This window comes from Sarcophilus harrisii, chromosome 3 (genome assembly GCF_902635505.1).
Source record: "Sarcophilus harrisii chromosome 3, mSarHar1.11, whole genome shotgun sequence".
NCBI lineage: Eukaryota > Metazoa > Chordata > Mammalia > Dasyuromorphia > Dasyuridae > Sarcophilus > Sarcophilus harrisii.
The window spans coordinates 598,549,551-598,576,932 of record NC_045428.1 but is presented as its reverse complement, the minus strand read 5'-3'; the positions used below and the strand labels follow the sequence as shown (position 1 = coordinate 598,576,932).

General features: G+C 38.3%; 1 protein-coding gene across 1 annotated transcript; it reads right to left on the bottom strand.

The window, feature by feature from the left end:
• Window positions 1-29: 29 nt before the first annotated feature.
• LOC100921857 (zinc finger protein OZF) lies at window positions 30-27,382 on the bottom strand. Its single transcript, XM_031963353.1, has 5 exons — window positions 27,315-27,382; window positions 26,876-26,941; window positions 13,293-13,470; window positions 12,904-12,999; window positions 30-5,293 (listed from the first exon to the last, which is right to left on the bottom strand). Exons 2-5 carry the CDS (start codon window positions 26,906-26,908, stop codon window positions 4,020-4,022), a joined length of 1,581 nt encoding a protein of 526 aa, XP_031819213.1. The 5' UTR covers window positions 26,909-26,941; window positions 27,315-27,382; the 3' UTR covers window positions 30-4,019.

The window sequence follows — 27,382 nt, the reverse complement described above, 5'->3', positions numbered from 1 at the left end:
GCCTAGAATCAGGAAAATCTGTGTTCAGACACTTGCTGTGTGATCCTGGATAAATCAGTTGACCTCTATTTGCCTCAGTCTTTCATCTGTAAAATAGGGACAGACTAGGGAAGAAAATGGCAAATTACTCTAGTATCTTGGCTAAAAAAACTCCATGGACAAAGACCAAAGTTCATGGGGTCACAGAGGGGCAGAAATGACCGAACAGACAATCCAACAACAAAGCTTTTATTTGTTTACTTTAATGATATAACAACTGAAATACAAACATTCCCCTGTACATACATCTTGGGAACACAAATATTACCTTGGTCTCTAGGGAGAGTGAATTCAGTCTTAACCAAATTTCAACCCATCTCACACTTAAAGGAAGGGCATCACTACTGACTGAGCCCTTGCCTCACTTACTGCTGGGCTAGCTCTCAGATTGTTCTTCAGGCTGGGCAGAGACCCTGGCAGACTCTACTGAGTGATTCATTCCCCTGGGCTTTCAACACTCAAAAAGTCACAGCCCTGATCTTACTCATCTCTAAGAACAAATACAAAGGCAGAGAACCAAGGGCCAGCCTCAGATGAGGAAGGGCTGATTTCCTTCTTGAGCATTGTCTCTCTCCTAGCAGCATGCTTCCAGGCAGTAAGAAGTCACCAGGGGCAGACTGTAGGTGACAAAGCCTACAACACCAAAAAGGCTCCTATTCACCTCATTCATTTAACTGACTGGTACTAGCGTTTACCTGTGCTCCAAAGCCTTTACAGATGACAGTGAGACAGAACTTGCAAATGCTATTAATCCTTAGTTTTAGAGAACATGAAGAAAATAAATGTTTCTGGTCTGTCAGGAACAGGGAAGGATGTGGGGAAAGGAGGAGGAAGATCAGAACCAGAAATCTCACAATCTGGCTCTGAGAAGTGGGCTTGCCACTGGCCATGGATGCTTCCTGTGGTGAAGGGGTGAATGTGATGGGGCGAGTCCTGAGATGGTATGAGAAACTGGTATGAGAAACAGCCAGTGCAGTGACTGTGCAGTGGACTGACCTCAGCAGCTCTTCTGCACTCAAGGGATTGATGTGGCTGTGCCAGTAGAAACTTGGGTCGCCACTGGAAATGTAAAAATTCCTAAGTTTTTAACCATATCACATCAGTGACTTACAAAATGACTGTATTGACTATAATTGCTTCTGTCTTTAATATTTGAGGGGTCTTCTTGACAAAGATACTGGAGAGATTTGCCATTTTCTTCTTCAGCTTATTTTACAGATGAGTAAACTGAGATAAACAAGATTAAGTGATTTTCCTAGCATCACATACCTAATGTCTACAGCCATATGTTTACTTGGATTCAACTCTGGACTCCATGCTTTCCACACTGTGCTACCTGAATATAATGGCAGAGGGTCTACTTTTAAATAACTATGCTGTACAATTTACAACTCTGAACGATTGTCCAGGTCATCTACAATGAAGTTATTAGAGCATTAGACTCCAAACCCGAGAAGAGGGTTAGAAAAGATGTACTCATAAGATCATTATGGGGATCGTATCAACATAAAATTAAATTATGTATAAAAAAAGGTCCGTGTCTGATGCCATACCATAAGTTACTGCTATTCACTCTTCATCTCACATTTCTGTGTCCCCATCATTCCGCTGGGGACACTAGTGTGTTCAAGGTACAGTCTTGACTTAAAGGGAAACTATTATACTCCAGGTATGGGGACAGATAGAGGGGTCTTACCCTTTTTTCCCCCTAGAAGCTCTAAGGAGTGAAGGGATGGACCATGGATCAGTGATTGGCTGAAGGTGGGGATGATGCATTCTCCACAAATTCATATGGGTTGTTTCCCTAGGAACACAAGTGGTTAGCAATGCCCATAGAAAGACCTGTTAGACACAAGTCAGTTGTCTGATTCTAACAATAGTTTTAAATTTATCTTAATTGCTACCAATTCTTAATTCAATTTGCTGGGAGCGTGGATCTGAAAGGTTGGACAAGTATGAAGCTCTTCTCCAGACAAGCCACAGAAAAGAATATTTGAATACTCTCTTGAAGCTTTTTATCTGTAGATTGGGTTGGACAGTTCCTGGAGACAAATGAGATAGACCCAGGATAGTGAAAGGGAGCCAATTTTTATTCCCTGGGCTGAGAGGGTGAAGGAACCAGATGGAGCCATAGAACAAGATGTCCTACTAAGCATCCAGTTTCTTTTTATTCATATATTTTGTTATAATTTTTTTTATTCTTCCCTTTTGTTTTTGCAGATTCAACTTAATGTTCCACTCCCTTGCAACACTGAAAAACCCTTAAGCTTAAAAGTCATGACAGAAATCAAGTTTAGCATTAACAGTGGACACTACACACCAAAAATGTTTATAAATACAAGGATCACATATAGAAAGTCATAGAATAAATAACTGCAACAGAGTTAGGAAACACTTTTCATTATTGCAGACAGAGGGCTTAGACAAGGGATGGATTCATGACTTTCAAAAAGACAGAGCTATTGATACATTCTTCAAATATGCAGACAAGCAAAACAGGAAAGAGATTAGTTAACCCAGTGGATGAAAGAGTCCAAAAAAGATCTTGAAAGGATCAATGGGCTGAATATAATAAGATGAAATCTAGTAAGGAAACTTTAAAAGTCCCATTGAATTAAAAAAAAAATCAACTTCAATAGTATAAGATAGGAGAATGGATAGAAAGCAGCTGTGAAAAATAATTGGGCATCTCTTTGGAGTGTGATGTGGCAGCCACAAAGATAACATGACCATGGGCTAATGAAGAGAGCTGATATTTCCAGAAATGGGAAGACAAGTTTGGCTTATTCTGCCCTTGTCAGACCCCATCAGGAGCACTGAATTCATCTCTTGGCACCAGGATTTAAGAATAACAAGGTGGAAAGTATCCAGAGGCAGGTCCTAGGGAATGGAGAGAGCATAAGCATCTATTAAGCACTTATGTGTCAGGCACTGGGTTAAATGCTCTACAAGCATTCCATCTTTGGGGCCTCACCACAATCCTGGGAGTTGGGTGCTATTATTGCCACTTGACAGTTGAAGAAACAGGTAACAGCTGTTAAGTGACCTGTCCAGGGTCACACAGCTAGGAGGCCGGATTTAAATGACAGCAGGCCCAGTGTTCCCTCCACTGCTCCATCAGGGTCTATCAGCTAGAAGAGCTAGGAGCCACATTAAGTTCATGACAAATCAAGTGACAGAGGGATGTGAGGAGAATATGATAGTTGTTTTCAAGTATTTGAAGGCCTCCTAATGTGGAGGAAGACTTATTTTGTTTGGTCTCAGAGGGAATAGAAGTGCACAAGAGTGGGACAGCTTCAAGAAGTAATGGGTCTCCTCTCCCTGGGGGCAGGCATTACAGCAGGGATCCCTTTCACTTATGGTCTAAACGGCTGCTGAAGTCTCTTCTGACTCAAATTTCATGACTGTATAGATGGGATCAATTTAAGAGAGGCAACTTTGATTATATGAAATGGAAAAGTTTATGTACGTGCACAATAAAAACAGTTAACGGGGGACAGGGAGTGGAAATGACACAAACCTCTGATAAAGGACAGATATTCATCATTTTGGAGATGAGAGAACTAAGGCTTAGTGAGACTAGGTGACTATTACAGGCCCTTTTCCCCCAGTGTGAATGCTTTCACGTTTAGTAATGTCTCTAGACAACCCAAAAGATTCCTCTGTATTTATCACCAATAGATTCTCTCTTGTATGAAATCCCTTTTGTGCAGAAAGCTGATCAGGCTGAGGTGAAGCTCTCTCACAATTATATTCAAATGTTATTTTCCAGTAGAAAATCTTATCTTTAGCAAGTTTGCCATGCTTCTGTAGGATTGCTTGTATTCACTGCTTTCAAAAGGTTTCTCTCCAATGAGCACTCTTATGGTCAATAAGATCTCCATGTTGTTCCAAGGTGTTACTACATAATTAGAGCCAAAGATTTTCTCTTTAGCATGAAAGCTTTTATACTCGGTGATCTAAAGGATTTCCCATATACATTACAAAGGTTTTTCTGCAATATGACTTCTCTTATGGGTAGCAAGGTCTCCACTCCACCTAAAAGCTCTCCCACATTCACTACATTGAAAGGGTTTCTCTCCGGTATGAATTCTCTTATGTGCAGTAAGCTTTATACTTCTTCTAAAACATTTTCCACATTCATTACATTTAAAAGGTTTCTCTCCAGTATGAATTCTCTTATGCACAGTAAGATTACCACTCTGTTGAAAGGATTTCCCACATTCATTACATTCAAAAGGTTTCTCACCTGTGTGAATTCTCTTATGTTTAGTAAGATATCCAGAACACCTAAAAGATTTCCCACATTCATTACATGCAAAGGGTTTTTCATTGGTATGAATGATCTTATGTTTAGTAAGGTATACAGAACACCTAAAGGACTTCCCACATTCATTACATTCAAAAGGTTTCTCTTCAGTATGAAGTCTCTTATGCCCAGTAAGGTGTCCAGGCTGTTTAAAGGATTTCCCACATTCATTACATTCAAAGGGTTTCTCTCCAGTGTGAATTCTCATATGTTTAGTAAGATCTCCACGCCAACCAAAAGATTTCCCACATTCGTTACATTCAAAGGGTTTCTCACTTGTTGGACACTTCTTATGGTTAGTCAGGTCCCCACAGAACCCAACAGATTCCCCACATTCACTATATTCAAAGGGTTTTTTCCCAGTGTGATTTTTTTTATGTTTACTTGGGTCTCCAGAACAGCTAAAGGATTTTCCATTTTCATTATAATGAAAGGGTTTCTGTGTAGGATGAATTATTGGATCATTCATAAAGGATGAATTGCTACTAAATACTTTTCCATAGTCATACAATTTTTCTTTACTCTTTTTCTTTTGATGTTGAGTAAGATCTGAATGACAACTCAATCGTTTCCTGCATTTGTGATATTCATAAATTTTTTTCTCAGCTGAGAGTCCATTCAATTTACTTTTATCTAAGCCCTGTTTGAAGCTTTTTCCATATGTACCACATTTCCCCCTATGAACTTTGTGTTTTGGAACAAGAACTGATTCCAGACCAAAGGCATTACTTGTCTTAGCCTTAAACTTGGAAGCTTTCCTGTGGATGACTTTCACTTGCTGGGATTGTTTTTCATGCTTGCCATTTTGTTGCTCTAAGTTTATATTACACTCCCACACTTCGGCAAACTTGGAATCCCAGGGATTCTGGAGTGGGTCTCCCACAGAAATGGGGAAGTTTGGAGTTGTCTCTGTTGTTGCACACCTAGTCTCTGAACTAAGGTGCTCTGAAAGAAAAAGTAAAAGTATGAATATATGTAGTATTTTTTTGTAAGGAAAGAAACAAAGAAAATTATCAACAATCTAAAAATTGTAAGCTACTTAGAACATATTGAAGGCTAAGATTTAGAGACCATATATCTTAGTCTTCAATATGCTCTTTATTAAATCATTTCAGATATTCTAGATTAAATGAATACTTTGGAGTGCAGAAAAACATTGTGTATTTCAATACAGAATAACTGCTGATAATCTTTAGAAAAATGTCTAAACTGTTTCGTGTGCAATCATTTTTTATTATACCATGCTAAGTAAATTTCTGTTTTATCTCAAATTAAAAAAAACAACAACACATACAACATATAAGCTTTCAATAGACTAACAGGCAAATATTTGGTGAGTTGAATATTGTATAACCTAAAAATTGATGTTTTCCTGATTGTTTGAAAAGAAATTATTGACCACTAAGACTCATTATGAGTATATTAAGAAAACCTTTTGAAAATAAGACCTTTTGTCTTAAATTAATACAATATCTTGACTGGTTTATTATTGAATGAAATTTCAGCAAAGCATTTGACAAAATCTCTCAAGGTAATTATTAAGACAATTTAGAAAACACGTGATAGACAAAAGTACAAATAAGTATTGACTGTTTAAGATAATACCCCCAAAAAGACTTGGGAGGGAAGTGTAATGGAGGTCTCTAGTGTAATGCTTTAGGATTCTACTATTCAACACATTTATCAATCTGCCTAAAGGTATCAGTACCTTCCAAGGTTTTCATGTAGCGTAGGCAGATTTCCAGTCACAGAGCTAACAAGATCTGAGTTCAAGTCTTGCTTCTGATATATACTGGCTACATGAATTTGGAACTCTGGGGACAGGTCACAACCTCTGAGTGCTTCAGTTAATTGCCAACTTAACTGGTAGATGCAGTTTGTTTATTTAAAACTTCCCTTAACCAACATAAACACAGATCCTGACTGTATTCCTAAGAACATATGGAAGACAAATTGATCAAGTCTAAAGATGATGATATAAGAGCTTACACATACATAACAGCTGCTGTGTGCCAGGCACTATACTAAATGCTTTACAAACATCTCATTTGATCCTCACAAAATCCTTGGGATGTAAAGGTTATTAAGCCCATTTTAGAGGAAATTGAGACAAACAGATTGTAAATGACTCGCCCAGATTCACAGAGTATCTGAGGGCTGATTTGACTCCAAGCCCAATGCTGGATTCACTGAGTTACTTAGTTGCTAATGCAATAGAAATCTCAAGATTTCAAAAACTCTCCACTACTAGAGAAATAGGCTATTAAAAAAAAAATCCCAAGCCACAAATTAATCAGAATCATCTCTGCAGTTAGGTTCAAAACAGCAGATAAATTAGTACAAAATGGGAGAGCGGGTTCGATTCACAGGTTTAATTTGAATGAAGCTAATCTTCTCTGTGGCCATTAAAAAGCTAACACATACATATGGAGAGAGACAGAGACAAAGACAAAGTAAAAGACATCTTTCTGTGTCTGTGTATATTGCAGAAACTAAACAGATTATTGTACTTATTGTATTATTATTCTAATTATTGTAATGTATTACTGTCTTAGCTAGATCATATTTAGAATTTGAATTCAGGTCTAAGAACCATGTTTTTTATGAGGGATAGGAATTGATAATATGTCCAGGGGAATAACAGCGAAAAAAGTGATTCTGTTTCTGGGGACCAAAGTAAATTTGTTTTGTTTGTAGAAAGTCTAGTAAGGATAGAAGAGCTCTACTGCCACTTCACCCTCTGGAGCAGTAGAGGACAATCCTGTCTGGGTTTCCGTGGCTGTTTTGACACGGAGCACAGAACAGGCTGAGAAGCGCACACACACCAGGAAGACATCATCTGCTCTATGCCTTTGCAGCACAATACATACTACTGTCACTCTCATGGGCTGCAGAGCTGGAAGGATTCTGATTGTCAGCCAGGCTAGTGAAGACCCAGAGGGAATCCCACAATGACTCTTCCCTGAAGTCATTCACCCACTCCGCAAGCAGCCCACTCTGTACTCGGCTCCTTCTACCTGATGCAAGTCTGGTTTGGGTTTTCCCTTGCTCTGTGCTTTGACTTGGATGGCCGCTCAGGACTTCTCCGCCTGGCTCCCCATCTCTGTTCATTTGGGCCTCTCCTTCAATGGCAGACTTGGGCTCCCGAGTCCCTCTTCCTCTCCAGCTTCCCTCCCTCTACTGTTTCCACTAGTGAGTCCAAGAACACAGCAGTCCAAGGGGGAGGTACAGTGAACAATGGCTGACATTTCCCTTACTCCCGCAGCCGGACCCACGGCAGGAAGAGGGGCAGCCCAGAGGTTCAAGCCCCGCTTGCAGCCATTCTACCCACCCAGTTTGCTTGGCTCTAGCCCTTGTCTCCCAGGATGGTTGTGAGGACCTAATGCAGACATGCTTACGTGGCTCCCTGAGGCACCAATGCCAGAAGCAAACGGGCCCTCTCCCACCAGCTCTTAATGCTCCGCGCCCCAACCTCCTCTTTCAGGCCTGCCAGACAGTGCTCCCTCTGAGAATCTGTGTTTGCAAAGGCTACTCCTTCAAGGCTTAGATGCCCTCCCTAGTTATCCCAGCCTCACAGAATCCTTGTCTACAGATCTGTCTATCCAGCCAGATATACAGACATACAGAGATGGAATACTTCTGTGTGCATGTATATGTGTATATATAATAGAGATTTGTGTGCACACAAGCATGCACATGCACATTATAGATATGTATTTAACATCATAGTTGTGATGCTACACATACACACACACACACACACACACACACACACACACTTGTTTTCTTCTCCGTTAGAATACAGTCTCACCATTTTAAGAAGGGATTTTCATTCTTTATAACTACATCCCTAATGTAGTTAACATTTACTTGTTAACAAATTTAACATTTACTTGTTGATTGACCAAACTGGAGGAGAAAACTGGAAAAGAAATGAAAGCTATGAAAGAACTGGAAAGAACAGGAACTAAGCAAAAAAACAAGTAAAAGACCAGAAAATCAGAAATTGATGCTTTCATGAGACAAGAAGAAATATTAAATGCAAAGTCGAAAGAAGAAAGTGTGGGGCAGCTAGATAGTGCGGTGGATAGAGCACCAGGCTGGGAAATCAGGAAGACCTGAGTTCAAATCTGGCCTCAGACACTTAATACTTCCTAGCTGTGTGATCCTGGACAAATCGCTTAACCCCAATTGCCTCAGCCAAAAAAAAAAAAAAAAAAAGTGTAAGGTAGGTTACAGTTAAAAATAACTAACTCAGAGAACAGACCAAGGAGAGAGAACTTAAGCATCATGAACTATCTGGAAGCTATAAACAAACAAACAAAAAGAAGCTAGACATAATATTTAAAAAAAAAAAATTGTCCAGGTATTTTAGAACCAGAGGACAAAGAATTCATAAATTTCATAAAAGAAATCCCCAAAATAAAAACTCTCAGGTATGGTGCTAAGTGATGAGGACACGAAAAAGAGGTAAAAGACACTTCATGATTTCCAGAAGATTGATGATGAAGAGTGCTACCCATTTCTTAAGACAGCAGTGAGAAACTCAGGATGCAGAATAATTCATATTTTTAAATAACCAATGGAGGAATTAGTTTTGCTTGGCTGTGTATATTTCTTAGAAAGGTTTTTTCTCTCTTTTTCTCCCTCCCAGTGAGGGAGGAAATGGAGGGAGAAAAAAATGATTTCATAAAAGAAAAATTTTAAAAAGACATTAGAAAAAAGAAATATTATGACAGAAGGAGAAAAAAAAAAACTGGCAATAGTCTGATACAAATCCTGATTTGGGAAGAGCAAAATATAAAGATAAGAAACATGAGACTTCCCTTTAACAAGTGGGTCCACTAAAGATGAGAAAATGTCCAAAGAATTGGGATTCTAAGGACATAAAGAATAGATCTAATGGAAAAGACAAAGGGAGTTGAATAAAAAGACTGATCATAATGCATAAAGATAACCAAGGTGAACTTTGAAGGAAAACTAAAACAGGAAGAAAGGGAGTGAATACAGGAGGAATACAAAACCTGGTATGATCCCATTCAAAAGTATGCTATAGCTCAGAAGAAACTAAGGTAGCATGGAAAACCATGGACAATAAAAAGGATTTTTTAAAAGCTCCACTGAGGAAAAGTAGAACATCAAAAAGACATTCAAGATGGTTATTCAAGATAGAAAAGTGAAAAGAAAGAGAAAGCAGAATTGTTTCCTTTGGCAAGCATATTAATTTGAAAAGACTAGGACAAAAATCTTAAAAATGAGTAGAAGACCAAGATAAGGAGACAGTAGGAGAAATTAATGAGTCAAAATATACCAAGCTCAAAACAACTAAACCTACAGTTAATGAAAAATATGGCAAATATGATTGTTGGGTCACTAATGATGTCAGGAAAATGGGTATAGTATAGAAACATAGGTTAACATAACTCTGACACTTTCAATGTGACCACAGGCAAATGACTTGGGGGTCTCTGAACCTCCATGTCTTCATTTCTAAAGTAGGGATAACACTACCTTTAGTATCTACATTACAAGATTGTGAGGTTTAATGTCTAATGGGGCATATACATGTAATATATTTTAAAGCACTTTAAAGGAGTTTAAAATCTATAAGCCAATTAATTTGATCTTCATTCCAGGAGAACTCTAAGGCATTAGACTGGGATGACCTCACACCTCTCAGATTGGCTAGGACAACAGAAAAAGACAAGGAGAAATGTTGGAGGGGAGGTGGGAAAATTGGGATATTGATACATTGTTGGTGGAACTGTGAACGGATCCAACCATTCTGGAGAACAATTTGGAACAATGCCTAAAGGCCTATCAAACTGGGCATACCCTCTGACCCAGCACAGCAGTGCCATTACTGGTTCTGTATCCCAAGAAAATCATAAAGGAGGGAAAAAGACCCACATGTGCAAAAATGTTTGTAGCGGCTCTTTTTGTGGTAGCAAAAAATTAGAAAATGAGTAGATGTCCATCAATTGGGGAATGGCTGAACAAGTGAGGATATACGAAAGTAATATTATTACTTCTTATTACAATTACTATTCTATAAAAAATGATAAACAAGCTCATTTTAAAAAGGCCTGGAATGAGTTACATAAACTAATACCGAGTGAAAAAAGTAGAACCAAGAATACATTGTACAAAGTAACAGCAAGATTGTGAGATGATCAACTATGAAAGATTTGGTTCTTCTCAGCAGTTTAGTGATCCAAGGCAATTACAATAAACTCTCGACAGAAAACACCATCTACATCCAGAAGGAGAATTATGGAAATTAAATGTAAATGAACACATGCCATGTCACTTTTTCTTTTGTTTTTTTTCTTCTTCCATGATTTTTCTTTTTTGTTCTGATTTTTCTCTCCTAATGTGATTCATAAAGAAATGTGTATTTAAAAATCCCTGCTCAAATGATGATCTATCATACCTATGTAAATATAAAGAAAATCATAGATAATTAAAAAAATTAATTAAAAATAAAAAAGAATGGGATGGATAGGAAGACTCCAGAAAAGGAAGCAATGATCATAAAGGATCAACCAGTAATGTTTCAACAAGGTTATATGTTTTTTTGCAAGCACTATTAAACTGGCAAATCAAGTGAATATTATACATAGTAACTTAATGTTTCAATAATGTTTCTTATGCTATTCTTATGAAAAGATGAGAAGTGGATTAGGTGGTAACATAATTAAGGATACTTGGAATTAGTTGACTAGTTAGTTGGACTTAAACATGGGTTTAAGATTTAGAAGTTGCCCAATGAAGTGCTTGGGGAATCTGTATGTGGTAATGCACTATCTACCATTTTTATCAATGATTTGGATAGGGACAGATGGAAGTTTGCTAACAAGAAAGTGCTAGCTTGGATAATAAATACCAATTTGGACTGAAAAATAACTTGGAATGGTTAGAATTACACATCATTTGAAAGAGATTAAATTAGGGGACATATATCTGTGATTTTGTTTCCTGGCAAGAAAACTCCCTTAAATAATCTTGTTAGGCACTTTTAAACTCTAAGAGAGCTGCTTGAAATCCTGAGTGATTAAATGACTTGCCCAGGGTAACCAAAGAAATTCTGTAGAAAGGGACTTGAGCCCAGTTGTTCCTGCCTACCAACGCCAGCTTTATTTAGTGTGTACCATAAAGCCAATATAAAATGAAATCTCTTGGGGACAAATATAATCTTATATTTTTAAAAATTAAGCTTGATATTTGTAAGATGGCTAAACAGCTGTTCATCCAAAAAAAAGATTGGAGGGGAGGGGGAAGTATTTCAATGGGATCACCGAAAGAGGAAAAGATCATTAAATACAAAAATCTTAGCAGCTCTTTCCAGCTGTGCCCATCAATTATGGGATGGCTAAACAAATGATGACATCTGAATGTTCCAAGTGGATACTTCTAGTAAAAAATATGAAGGACTATTTAAAAAGTGTCCTTTTGACTTTCCACTATTTTTTCACCTTCATCTCATCCAACTCTTGCAATCCAGGACTTCCTCCAAGATTCAACTAAAGTGCCACTTAATAGAATACGCTTATATTCACTATCTGCCTAAGTTATGTATGTATAAAGGTTCCTTTTTATATTCAGAGCCCAGCATATCTTATGTACTTTATAAAGATTTCTTGACATGAATTAAGTAGAAAATAAATGACTTTATCTGAGCTTGGATACAAAGAGGAGCAAAAATGTCAAGAACTATGAAGTAGCAGAAAGAGCTCAGGGCTTGCTTGTTTGTAATCAAAAGGTCAAAACGAAAAGTTTTTCTGGGTTCCAGGCTCTCAGAAAGTATAATGATAAATTAGTTTCTGGAGAGGAACATCAAAGATAGGAAAAAACCATCAATTCCAGCTGAATGACTCAAGGGAGAAATCTGACCTTCTTGTGGGGACATGCCAGAAGTTTTCTAGTATTAGAAGGGCTGTCTGAGGGACTAAATTTGTTATGATTACTCCCAAAGGGCAAAGCTACGAGTGATTTATACTTGATGTCAGGAAAAAAACATGAAAAATAACTATGAGAGCTGTTCAAAAGTAGAATGAATGGGCTGCCTTGGGAAGTGGTAGATTCCATCTCACTGAAGGTATTTATGCCCCTGAACTAGCAGTTATGATGTAGTCTAGATTTTCTTTTAAATATTCCCTCACAGATAATGTTGTAAAAAAAAATCACCTAGGCATGGGTTCTGTCAATAAAAAGTTATAATTATTACAAAAATAAAAAATTAATAAAAAAAAAGATTGAGAAGCACACACACACACAAAATTAAATAAATATTCCCAGACAATTTTGAAACCACATTTTAAATTTTGGCTCCCAGGGCCTGTTTCCTAATCTATAAAAGGTGGTGGAAATTATGTCTAAGGTCTGGTCCAGCGCTAACAATCCATGATCCAGTGGAAACTGATTTGTTGATAGGAAAATGAGTGTTCAGAGGTAACCTTTCTCCTGATCAAATAAGAACATATACCCACGAATAACCAGAAAATTAGAGTTATTCCTTGTGGTGACTCCCACCTGCCTTATTTTTAATCACCCACCTGGAAAGGTGCCTCCTGGGATGGCTCTCTCTGGAATCCATGGTGTTCCTTCTCTTTCCAAAAGGAAGATAATACCTGGTTTGCTAACAGCAAGCCCTGCTCAGGGGAAAGAAATGGGAAATGCTTTGAATAGTCTCTCTGGGTTCCAGTTTCCTCATCTAGAACCTAAGGATTTGGGATTAGGTAAGTTCTAAGGTTATCCCTTCTAACTCTGAATTTGGGATCCTCTGAGCCCCAATAACACACATCTGGAATATTCCTGCTAGTCAAGCCAGCTGAGCCCAGGAAAGTAAGCGAAGCCCTGGAGACAACGCAAAGGCTCCAATAAGCAAGAATGTGAAGCTATCCCAATAAGCAAATTTATAGTTAAAAAGGAAAGCTGTCTTTACCCAGAGAGACAAGATTCCTATAGTTCTCCAGCATCACATCCCTGAACAAGTTCCTCTGAGCAGAATCCAGGTGCTTCCACTCCTCTGGAGTGAATTCCACAGCCACATCCTTGAAGGTCACTGATTCCTGAAACATCAATACAATCCTCTTCATCCAGGGATCTTCAAACAGATGGACCTTGGGGGAAGTCCAAGCAATTAACCAGATGTATATCCAGGGATGTATATCTTTCACAAGAGTTCAAAGTCTGGAGTATGTCTCACCTAAGCAATTCCTCTGGTAAGACAATTATTCTGAATCAGTACCCTATCCCACCCTCAGGGAAATTAGTTTTCTTCACCTTGTATGTGTTTGTTATTTACTGTGCTAATAGAACTAACAGAGAAGTCCTAGTAGATCCATCAATAGGCATTCATAAGCACGTATGTGCCCAGGGACTAAGGGCACAAAGACAAAAGGAATCATCGCTCTCACTAACACAGAACAAGTGCTATTCTTGGAGGTAGTAATGGAGTCTATTAGGGAGGGACTACTTAGCTACAAAATAAATACAAGGAAGCACTTGTAGCTACAGATGATTGGAAAAGGCGGTAGTACTTGAGCTTAGTTCCAAAGGAGATGCTAAGTGAGGAGAGTGTGTTCCATGTACAGGGTGTTATATGAACATGGTAGATGGAGTCTATTATGTCAGGAACATAAAGAAAGCTGATTTGGTTGGACCAGATAGTACACATAGGGGAATAAGATATAAATATTTAAAAAACATATGCTGGAGCAAGGTGGCAAAGGGATTTCAATGAGCCACAGAGGAACCAATATTTTATCCTAGAAGTAACAGAAAGTCAGAGTTGATAGAGAAGGGATTTAATACAGTTATAAATGTTCTTTGGGAAAACCACATTGGCAACTATGGAGGCTGTATTGGAGAGAGAGACGTAAGGAATACCAATGGTATTCCAATTTATATACCAATGGTATATAAAAATGATCAAAGAACTACTTTACTAAGTACAACTATGTGCTTAACTTTGTATTACACTCTATAGTATGATCATAGAGCAGGGTTCACAACTTTCACTTTGTTTGGAACCTGAAAAATGCTTACACCTCTACAAAAGCAGCTGTACAACTTGACTGGTTACACCTAAACTGTTAATGTTTCCAAAACTATCAGCACCAACAGAGAACTCCAGATGGTGTCATGGTAACAGAAATTAGACAGACAAAAGTATCCAAAAGCTGTTATTTCAACCCAGAGTATAGAAAGAATTAAGCCTGCACAGTGAAAGTTGTACAGTTCAAAGAGGGCTTCAGAACTCCATCTGGAAAGATCTCAGAATAACGATGCACTGATGTATTTTAGAAGTCATTTTAGAAGTCATACAATACTATATGATGATCAATTCTGATGGATCTAGCCATCTTCAGCAATGAGATGAACTAAATCAATTCTAATGGGGCAGGAATGAATTGAACCAGCAAATGAACTCTGGAAGATGACTAAGAACCATTACATAGAATTCCCAATCCCTATATTTTTGTCCACCTGCATTTTTGATTTCCTTCACAGGCTAATTATACACTATTTCAGCATCTGATTCTTTTTGTACAGCAAAATAACTGTTTGGACATGTGTCCTTATTTTGTATTTAATTTATATTTTAACATATTTAACAAGTATTGGTCAACCTGGCATCTGGGGGAGGGGTTGGGGGAAAGGAGGGGAAAAATTGGAACAAAAGGTTTGGCAATTGTCAAAGCTATAAAATTACCCATACATATAACTTTTAAATAAAAAGCTATTAAAAAAAAGTCATTGCGTTCATCAATAAGGGTTTGCATGGCCAAAGGAATCTCGTTTTACCTCTCTGTATTTTAATTCTTTAAAAAAAATCTCTATTCTTATTTCCAGATATATTGCTACCCACTCCCAAGTCAGTGAGTCAGCCATGGGACAATGAATAAACAAGAGGGGAAAAAAATGCAGCTCGGCAAAATCGACAAAAACAAATTAAAAACATTCAACAATATAGGCAATATTCAATACCCATTGTTCAAGGAAAAGATGACCCAAATATGACCAGAGGTCAGAAGTCATCTTTCAGATTCAGATACCAATGCTTCCTGGATCAATAAAAAGTCTTCCTTACCCCTGTTGTGATAAAGATCTGCAAGAAAGAGAAACTGAGGCAATAAAAGTTCTGAGCACATTCAATTTATTAGCAAAGCTAGCAATTGCCAATAAATAAAATCCAAGGCTCCTCAGTAGCCAAGAATGCATGTGACAACCAAGGCAGCTCTCTTAGAGTCAGTATAATGAAACCAATTAGCCTACACAATCTTGGGCAACACAGGCACATCTCATTTCTGACTGGTTGGTACTAAGGTCACTAATCATAAATTTATCAGTCATCAGGTGGCCTATCATTTGGAACAACATCATCTAGAAAGTACCATGGCTGATACTTTCTAAGGGAAAATAGGCATCTTGTGGTCTGGTTAATGCTTTCTGAGGGGGTATGCTATTGATTAATGATTGAATTGAAATTATTGGAGAAAAATTACCCAGAAAAGGGAAAGTAGCATTCAGGATTTTCTTGGTTACTAGGCACATTACAGGACAAGGTCAAGTTGTTTGTGTTTGTGGTTTCTAAAGTGTGCATAAGGAAACAGTAATGAGATTCCTTAGTTAGCGATATAAAAAATGATTACTTTGTTGATGGAAGGTGGGCATATCAAAAAAGAGAGACTGCTGAAAGTTCAAGTTCACATACTAAGGGACAGTAAGCTACATAGCAACTTGATCATTAATATATACTGATTAAGCCTTAATAAATAATACAAAACAAAGTGTTGTATCAATTTTCAATTCCACAATTTCCTGCTTTGATTTTTGGGAGATGTATATCCCATGAATCACCATCTAAAAACTATGTTGATATCATCAAACGTGATCGGCATCCCTTAGCAATAGGGAGCCTCTATAGGTAATGTGAAACCACACTGAGAAAGGATCTTCACATAAACATGAAACATAGAAAGCATTAATTACAGGAAAAAAACCCTCAACCCCTGGACTAACTTTGTCTCTGCAATGCTACCTTGTATGAACACTGTAGTAGTCCATACATTTTACAGAAGGCCAGGGGTTAGTATGCCCTTCCTCCCAGTCAGGAAAACACCGAAGAAACCCAAGAATTGGCATTATTCCACAAAGAATTAGCAGCAAGTAAGAACAAAAGTATGCTGGACAGGAACAGACAACTATGATTTGGGAGAGCTTTCCTGCAGTTGGTGACAAATTCAATACCCATGGGGTCCAAGGAGCAGATTTTATGAATCCTGACCATGAAGTCCAGTAACAGCTTTATTCATTACCCGGTTGTCCATAAGAGAGAACTATGGGCAACAGAGCAAGACTGAAAGCAGCGCTAGAATTCTAGCACAAATCCGTTACAACTAAAAAGTGGCTGATTTACAGCTTAAAGCTTTAGTGCCTGTGGCCGATGCATTGACAAAAATTCCCAGGGGGCAGTCCCCTTTGGTACAGAGGCAGCGGCGCATGGGGGAGGAGGGGAAGGGAAGCCAGGGGGCTGATAAAGTGGTTCCCCTGGGTTGCCGGCAATTCTTGATGCAGATGAAAAAGTCCAAAAGGCAAGTTGTACTGCAGTCCCCACTTGTGAAGTGCTTTCAGTTGGGCGTAGGAAGCCACAGATGCTGCTCATCCTTCCAGATCTGCTTCTCAAGTTCCAAGAGCATGTAGGAAGACTTAATACAAACTCAATGCAATTTAGTGCTATAATAGTTCATATGGTAAAAACCTGTTCACACCTTGTGGTTCTGATTTAATTAACAGAGCTATAAGAAGAACATCAAATTAAGAATTCGTAATTCTCTGAAGCTTCAGAGAATTTCAGTCGCAGTCTTCTAGCTTTACTTAAGCCCTAAACTTGATCTTCCAAAGACTCATGAGGACCTGATTCAGAAAATAAGATCTTTCTCTTAAAACTGCAAGATAAATACTTCAAATAGGAAAATAATTATACTCTTCACAATTATTGATACAATTTATGAATGCAATTTAAGTGAAGTTTTTAATGCAATTTCAAAAACTATCTTTGTCATATAGATCTATCACCTCTCCCCCCTCCCATTCCCCCTAATGAGAACATAACTACAACCCAGATGAAAATCATGGAATATCTTTCATATTCATATAACTCAGATGTTTCAGTACTAATAACTAATTACCTGCCACAAATCTCTAGAATGTGGTTCCATTTTACAATATGAAGGGTTTCATTCTGAATGCTTATCATAGAAATTTGCTATGAAAGGAAAAGAAGGGACATGGTTATGATGGTATCCATGTCGGTATCAAGAAGTTATTAACATGGGAAAAAAAATACTTAGCTCTATTTTGATTCCAGGTCAGGGCAATAGTTAAATTCCACATTATTCATAGGGTACCAAAAGGCAGGCTCAAAATTAACCAGGTGGGAAAATTTCCTGTTTGGAAAGGAAGTAGCTCAATTGGAAACCAAGTCAAGAGGATCCTACCTTCACCTTCGCAAGGTTGTCCCCTCAACTTTCTTCCAAAGGTAATCATCCACCTGCAGCAGTTCTTAGACTGCAGAACGAGACAGCCCTTTGAATGGTAGATAATTGGGTTTGTGATCTTAACAGCATACCTGAAACCAAAACTCAGAATTATATCAAATTAAAGTCCCAGAAAACTTCACCTTAAATAGCAAAACTTCACAAAGCATTTGTTCAGGCAGGATATACATATTATGTTTATGTGCCAATAATCACCAACAGTATTGGTTACAAATCATACAGTATCCACTGATAAATAAAATTTCCTAAATTCAATATAGTTTCTGGAGGAAAAAAACTCACCACAATAGGCGATAAAGTTTTAATATTTATTATCTAACTTCCCAGTTAGATACAGAGTTCCCCTTAATTAGGGGGATAAATGTTAGGGCATCATCATTTAAACAGTAAATTATTATGATTATCTAATTTAAAGGAAAATGTAACCCACTGAATATCTGTTTTAATAATTTTTACTCTCTTTTAGTAGTCCAATGTGTAGGATACAAAATCAATTTAGTCAAATGACATCAATTCAATCAATTAAAAGTAACCAGTCATTATTTTGGAAACATACAACATCAAGCTCTTTCACAGGTTCTACAAGACACCAAAGCTTTACTCAATCACACTGGCTGGAGAAGATGGAGGGAAGAAGTTCTTACTCTCATTAAATTATAATTCTACATTTTAAAGGAAAAGTTACCACTACCACAATTTTAAAACACTTAATGCATTCATCTTAACAGGATAAGAGGGAAGTATCTTCTCTAACAACATTTCACAATAGTTTAGAAAAATTTCACATAAAGTAAATATTTAAAAGCATAATCATTCAATTAAAAGTCCATTCTGATACAATGGTCTCCCAAATTTCATTTTATATATATAAAAACAAAAACGGAAGCCTGAACAATAAAATGGGTTTTTATCTCAAGTCAAATTAAGTATATAATGACTTCCAATGTTAATCTAAAATCAAATAACAATAGACAACATAAAAATGACTTACTATGCCAACCATGTTATAATCATTTTATTTTTCCAACAACCATGGGAGGGTGGTGGTGGTGGTGGAGGATATTATTTATTCATAAAAAGAAAACTGAGCTGAAATAATTCACCTATAGTTACATAATTAATAAAATCCTGATGCTGGATTTTAACTCAAACTTACTTGATGAACATTCATTTTTCTGGAGTATCATTTTTAGAAAATGTATTTGGTATTAATTTCTCTCATGTGCCACAATTATAATTTAATTTCAGAACAAAATTTTGAGCAAACCAAATCTAGATTTGATAGTATTTATTTTTCAGTTTTTCAGAGAACCCATTGTTTTCAAGTAGCTTATAATTTAAATTTTACAATGCTTAAACATAATTATACAAACTGAAAAGTGACAGACTATAATTGATGACTCGATTAATTAAAACAATCAAATGTAAATTAGACAGTATCTTTAATATATGCTTTGACTGATGTTTAAAAAAACAAAATAACAATTTCATTAGCTCTTTGATAGTGAAGGAGAGTATTATCTTTTCTGAACCAATCTGCCTCATCAACAAACAATTTGTATTTGAAAAACTATCTGCTTTCACAACTTTGGCTTCAAACATTAATCTTGGTCTTATGGAGAACATAATTTCCCAAAGACTGAAGATAATAATGACATTTGCTATATTTTATTTTCAAATTACTCAAAAAGCCAAATCCATTTTTTTTGCTTTGTTTTTTCAACCTAATCTATGCTATCCTATATCGGAATACTGGGATTTGTTTTATAAATTTGTACTTTATAAAACAGGAGATTGTACTTAGAATTAATAAAAATAGTTTTAAAGTGTAAACTTCCTAATTTCATCTAATAAAATATTTATTTTAGTTTTGAAGAAACACACTGAAATACTCACAAATTTTGTTTTGCTTTCTCAAAACTTAAGTACTTCATATTAATATCCATAAGCTATATACTACTTTTAATTTGAGTTTTTGTAATCTGAACAACCTGTTAACTTCTTTAATTCTACCCTCATTCTCTCTAATTCAGAATATTATTTCAATATCTATTATATATTTCTATCGTTACAAGTTTCACAGCATTTCTATTTAACCTAATAAATTTCTGTGATATCATTGATGGAACACCATTAAATTTTACTTACTTTTCACCTGCTTCCTGATTTTTAAACCAGCTTTTGTCTCTCCATGGTCAAACTGAAAACTGAATTCTTTGGAGTTTACTAGTTGCAGTTCACTTTTTCTCTAATCAGTAAACTGGTCACTCTCCAGAAAAAGAGTGATAAAAGCAAAATTTGCAGTAATAAGGAAAAAAACTTTTGATTTCTATTTAGTTTACAATGCCATAAAGCCCTATAGATTGGGAGCAAAGATTTCTGTCATTTGTGTCTCTTGTCTTCCCCCCTTTCCCACTCCTCCCATTCTGCAATCCCCACCCTACACTCAGATTGGCAAGAGGCAAAAAGAGAGAAAATGTGTGTGTGTGTGTGTGTGTGTGTGTGTGTGAGAGAGAGAGAGAGAGAGAGAGAGAGAGAAAGAAAGAGAAAGAGAGAATGAGAGAGTGAGTAGAGGCAGAGACACTTCCCTTTGGAAGGCTTTTCAAAGTTCTGCAGAAAGTTTTTACCCTTTATTTCGTTTTCTTTTCGGCTGAACAGGCTGTAGGAAGAGGGTTAGTTTAATTATCCAGACAAAAACATACATAAACAAACATGTATTTGCCAGTAATGTTTTCTTTCTCCTTTAGTTTAATCAAAAGGTCAATTTGCACAATTTACTGATTGTAATCTCAAAGCCTTTAATAAACAAAAAGTTCTTTTTGGACTAGATTGGGGCCCCATCTGGATTTTTAATATAATTTAGACTTCACTTTAAATATAATTTAGACCAGTCTTTAAGAGCCCTATTTTTAATCATTGTGAATTTATCTAATGGTAGAAACAATAATTAATTTGATGGGGGTGAGGTTCTCCCATTCACAAGTTTAACTTATTTACACATGAAAATACAGATGACAATACAGATGGGATGTTTTATGAGAGCTCTCTGGATTTCTGTATTGACCCTTGCTTTCTACAACTGGGCTTGCAGTGTCATACTCCTCCAGTGTGGGTGCAGCTAAGCATATTCCAACACTGAGAGTCATCCAGCATGACCAATAATTAATCAATAATTCATTTAGATACTGGTGAGATCTTTCAATGACAAATCCCAATTAAAAATATACAAGAATCAAAAATGCCAGTTTTAGACCAAAACAATACCTGGACTGAATTTCTAGCAATCTTGGACAAAATTCACATAGTTTAACAGTGTACGTACCTTCATCACTCCTGGCCATCACAATCACTTGTCTTGACCCCAAGATTTAAGTGATTTCTATAAGCGGCTTCCCATGGGAGCACTACTACCTGTCCCTCCTGTCACCCACACAAGTGACCCGCAGTGGAGTGCCCATCACCTGGGGAGGACTGGTGGACTTTCATGAGACATCTCCCACTCATCCTAGCAAAGACAGCGAAGGTGAGGATTCTTTGAACAGAAATTTGTCTTGAACTGTTTCACTTGTCCCCTCTGTGTAGGTATTTGGGGATGTTTGAATAGTTCTGAATTTTTGCCATCCAATTTCTAATGAAAAGATTTCTCTAATTGTTCAGAGATGCACTTCAGAGAGATGAGGAACGCCTCTGGCTAGGAGCTTACTCCCAAGCCCTGTCCAAGGGTCAGGCAGTTCAGCCGAGTCCCCTAGCCTTTGCCTGCTACTATGGCTCAGTTCCCCTGGCCAAGCAGGTGCAACTGCCGTGGCAGTCTCAGGCACAGACCCAGTCCTGAGTTCATGAGGCTAGAGTAAGCTCAGGGATTTCTAACCTGGAATCCCTTGTGGATAGCTCTTGCTATCAAGACAGCTATCAAGACAGCCATCACAGGGCCATGCTGATGACAGTGTTGGGGCAACTGCTACCAACTGTAGAGCCAAGATGAGCAACCAGTTTATGTCTAGGGTGTAATAATATAAATGGGGTTTGGGAACTGCCTTTATTGCAGCAATTAAATACGGACAGATCTCACTTTACAAAATTTGCATTATGCAAATCTGACTTTATGTAAAGGATTCTGAAAGAAATTTCAACCAACCACCAGTGATAAAAGCCAGGTGCAATGGGTGAGGAAGAGGCAATACACTCTAACTCCAGCTTTATTGCACAGTATGATGCATACTTTACTTTTTATTTCACCACTGTTTAATATAATGGAACAGTATTTAATATGTCTACATTTTAGTATGTTTTACGACTTCCATAAGGTATTATTATAACTTATTGTTAAATAGGTCAAGTGAAGCAGATGGGTAGGAGTGAACTAATTCTAATCCTAAATCTGTTTCCAGCACTAACCCTAAAATCACCTCTTTGTATTACATAAAAATCGTTTTATGTTGAAATCTGCAGAATGTCCACTTGAGTAAATCAAAAATTGTCTGATGAATTTAAGCACAAAGAATTTTATCAGCTGAAAAACTATTTAACTTTAACTAACTAGAACCAAAAAAGGATGCCAATGATGTTATAAAATCTGCTTTTAACTTCACTTTTTTTCCTGAGATTTCAAATTTGAAATTTCAAAGTTAGGACATACAAGTTTCTGGAAAGAAATCACCTCGACTTCAGACTTGTTTCCACTTTAACTTTATTTGTATAGTAACTGTCTAGGTGTTCCAGAGACCTTCCCAGGTGAAGAAGAAACTGCTCTATGCGTAAAAGAGATTCCTTTGCTTTTTGGAGAGGTAAATCTTCTTCCCCTTCATGCAGGAGAGACTGTTCTATCTGCAATAGGGAATGTTCTACTTGCAGCAAAGATTGCTCTACATAAGACAAAAAACTTGCATTCTTTTGAGAAGGATCTCCCATTTAGGAGCTTACCTTGGCTCGGGAGAATTTGGGTTAGGCCCAAGGGGCAGTCCGTCCTCCGGGGCAGTCTTTTGAGAAGAGTTCTTCTGAGAAGCAGTCCCGGGGGCTGGAGGCCCTCACTCGGGTCCCATCTGGGTCGCCAACTGTCGTGATAACAATCTGTGATAAAGAGAAACTGAGGCAATAAAGTTCCGAGCACATTTAGTTTATTAGCAAAGGTAGCAATTGCCAATAAGTGGGATCCAAGGCTCCTCAATAGCCAAAAATGAATGTGCAATCCAGACAGATAACCAATTTAGATCGATTGTCTAAACTGTCCAAATTGACTCTAGAAGAGTCAGATCAGTCTGCACAGTCTCGGCCAACACAGGCACATCTTATTTCTGATTGTGCCAGTAAGCACAAATTACACCTGCATCAACATCCTCCAGAAAGTACTGGAGTTACCACTTTCTAAGGGAAAACTGACATCTTATGGTCTGGTTGATGCTTTCTGAGGGGGATGCTACTGATTCCTGATGGAACTGAATTTTTTTTTTGGGGGGGAGGATGTAGGCGGATTATAGGACAGGCTCAAGCTACTTGTCTTTGTGGTTTTTAAAGTATGAATGAAGAAACAATTCCTTAGTTAGTGATACAAAACATGATTACTCTGTTGTTGGAGGATAACTTGTATTAAATATAGCACACAAGTTCAGAGAAAGTTCCAGTTTACATACTAAGGGGGAATAATAATACATAGCAATTTGATTAATATACCAAAAACTGATTAAGCCTTAATAAAATAGTACAAAATAAAGTGGGTTATTATTTTTCAACTCTACACCTCTCAAGAAAACAACAATCCATTTTAATCAACCAAAGTCCCTTTATAACACAAGTACTTCATGTAAAGGGTCAGAGACAAAATGTACAGAGTCAATATTCTGGGAAACTATCAGTTTTAACTCCAACCTTGAGTTGTCTGACACAGGAAAGTCAGGTGATAGTTTAATATGCTCTTAGTGTTAATGCAGATTCTTGGGTATTTTATGTTCCCACACTGTAAACATAAAACAGAAACCAATAAAGAAGAAATGGGGAGAACATAGGGAGCCAGAAACATGTTAGAGCCAGACACACCGATGAAAAGCATCCAGGGCCCAGACATTAAGGGACTATCTGGGCTTATTGGTGTAAGTGAAGTGTAAAAGCAATTCTGTCGGTTAAAGGAGGACCAAGCAAAATGTTCTTCCTTGAGTTTTGATTAGGGAAAGAAGGGACAGCAAAACCTTTATAAGCAGCATCACCTGATTAAATAGGTGACCAAATGGAGGTATTGTTAGGGGAGAAACTGACACTGAAATATGGTGAGAATGACCCCCAGAAAATAAAAGAAAAGTGTTATAGATGTCGAGGCTCTCAGCCTTTCTGGCACCAGCCGCTCAGTGCCTCCTTATTATAGGCTACGCTGGCTCCCCTGTTATAATCAGCAGACATTCTCTCTCCATTTTCTTCCATCACTGGCCACAGTGTGTTTAAGGCCATGCTCTGTCCTTGCTCCCTCAACCTCATCCTTCTTACTCTGATTGAAACTGCATCTCCAGGTTGTATTGCTGGAATTTCAGTCAGAAACACAGAAGATGCACAAGAATATACAAAAAGGGTGGCCTAGGGGCAGCTAGGTGGCACAGTGGACAGAGCACCAGCCCTGAAGTCAGGAGGATCTGAGTTCAAATCCAGCCTCATATACTTAACACTTCTGGTTGTGGGACCTTGAGCAAGTCACTTAACCCCAATTGCCTCAGGAAAAAAAAAAAAGAAAAAAAAAGGGGGGGGGTTAGCCTAATGATCTGTGTCGCAGCTGGTGGATGGAGCCGTAGCACTGACTTCAAGGCTTTGCTTCTATCCATGCCTGGAAGGCTGCCTGGAACTGACCAATTTCTCATACTTACTGATAGGATTATCCTGTCTTATCCAACTTACACAGATCTTTAAGTATGGTACAGAGATAAAGGGCAGAATCCTAAATTTTTCCACCTATGCCACAGGTAGAGTTACTTGGCAAACATTTTGGGTAGAATTCCTCAGTAGTTGTTACACTACAAATGGCACCATCTTGGCCACCCCCTACCTATTCCCCAAAGCCAAGAATTCTTGCTTTCCTAGCCAGTGTCAATATTGGTTTCTCATTTTATGTTGACATCCTTGCTGACTTCTACATTCTTAATGTAGCACTAAAAAAAACCAAATGGGTCATTAACAGCCTCCCAATCCACAACCATCAGACGGCCACAGTCTGAGCCTCATCACGTCACTTCTTCATATCTACAGATTTCAAATTGTACGGCCCTATTTCCCATCCCAACTTCTTTACTGACTGGATATTTCACTTCTGAACATCCATTCTATCTGTTCTGTATTCTTATTAATGCCTTGATTCCCTTAACAGCACCTCAAATTCACCAAAAATATCACCTTTCTTCTAGAGGTACTGCATTTCTTATAAGTCCTGATCTCCACTGCTAGTACTTTAAAGATGCTGCAAAAAACCTCAATATATCTGAATTTACATAAATATCTCATCATTCTACAACTCTGGATCTTTCTCTCTGGATGTTTTCATAATAATAATAGTTTAACATTTACATGGTACTTACTATGAGCCAGGCACTGTGCTAATTAATATCTCATTTGATCATCACAACAGAAAAGTTCTACTATCTCCATTTGACAATTTAGTAAAGTGAGGCAGGCACTTGCTCAGTTACACAACATCTAAGTATCTAAGACCAGATTTGAACTCAGGTCTTCCTAACTCCAGAACCGATACTCTTTCCTATAGCCATCCGGCTAGTTTATTCACTCCTGATTTTAGAGGGGAAAAAAAGGTAGAAGAGAAAGACAAATTAAGAATTCAGTTATTAACTTCCTTTTTTGTTTTGTTGCCTCTGCTACAATAACTTTGATTTAAATCTTAGCATAAGCCGCTTTCTTATGAGAGCATTTTCAGGCATTCTCCTCATGACCAACATATGCTACACATCCATATTTTTCTTCTTTATATATTCCTTAGTTTACTGAAACTTGCTTTCTGTTCCTAGTACATCGGAGAACTCTGACTTTTTTCAACATAATAGACTCTAAAACTGGTCCTATAATACTTTTTTTCCACCTTATGAATTTCTGCTTCCAATGCTAAAGCAAACAGTTTGTTCTTTGTAAAGATGCAAATTTAAATTCAATGTCTTCAGTGTTCTCTGTCCACAATCTGAGTTGCAGTGGGAGGGCAGGTTTGATAGGTCACAAATACTAAAAGAGCAACATGACTTGTTTCTCAAAGGAAGATTATTCTCACCAAGCAGCATCAGGGAACTGGTTGGTGTGAGAAACTTGCCTGTGATGGATATTTAAGATAGGGGTTGTCTCCTCCCAGGGGAGGTAATCGATCTAACAAGGCTCTGCTGTGGACCCAGACCCTAAAACCTTGACAAGAACACTAACTTCCTACACCTGGCTGTGGGCAACAGCAGCTTGTTTTTCTGCCCCCAGCAAGAACTAACCAAGGTCCTGCTGGAGCCTAACGAACTTGGGTCCTTCCACCCCCCCAGTGGGAACTGTCCGCCATCATCTACCCACACAATCTAATGACACAAAAATAACCACCTGAGGCCAACTCAATGAAACCTTCCACAACCTTCTCGTTCATGAGCCTTCCCCGACATCCTCCTCTAATTGATGCTGTAAGAGTGGCTCTAGATGCTCATTTTAGCACTTCAGAAACGATCCCGGAAATGCACAACTAATTCCTACTCTAGATCTGGTTTGCAAAATGCAATTTAAAGTGGACAGGAAGTGGCCGTCGTCTCCACTTCTTCTTCTGCCCCGAGAGCTCGGGTGATAAGTACGGAGTGGACCGAACGTGTCGGTTAATGAGCTGGCTGGGGATTGGAGGAAAAGGATAACGGAAATTATTCATTCGGGAAGAAATCCCTCATCATGGGGGGAGGAGGGAGCCAGGAAATGCCGTTAAAAATGCAGGTTTCAATCATTTTGGTCCCGAACTCCAACTCACCTGAAAAGAGGCTGGCTGGATGACAGGGACCATTCCCTCTCCCTTTTGGAAACAGATGTTTCGGATCTGCCAAGTAGAGACCAAGCGTCAGGAGCGTATTTTCTGGAAACCCCGGGCAGGAGGCAGAGGTCAGGAGACCGGGGGTCGGGGGTAGAAGGCGCCGGAGGGACGCGGCCATTTTTACGAACTAGGAGATTGGGGCTCGGGAGGGGGGGGGGGGGGGGGGGGGGGGGGGAATCACGGGCGGTCTCCCGGACCAGGAAGCCGGGCGTGCCGGAGGCGGGGACCGAGCAACCTCTGACCCCATTCCCCAGGCTTCCCTTCCCCCATCCTCCTTTCCTGGAGATGGGGGTGGGGCAGAGCTCGGCGGTTCCTTTCTCAACCCGAGACAGAAAAAGCAGAGGGACGGGCCCGAGCGCGAGGGCTCTCAAGAGCAAACCTTCTGACCAGGAGAGGGCGAGGGCGGGAGGGACGCGTGCTTTGGGCTAACCGGATTCTTCGGGAAAT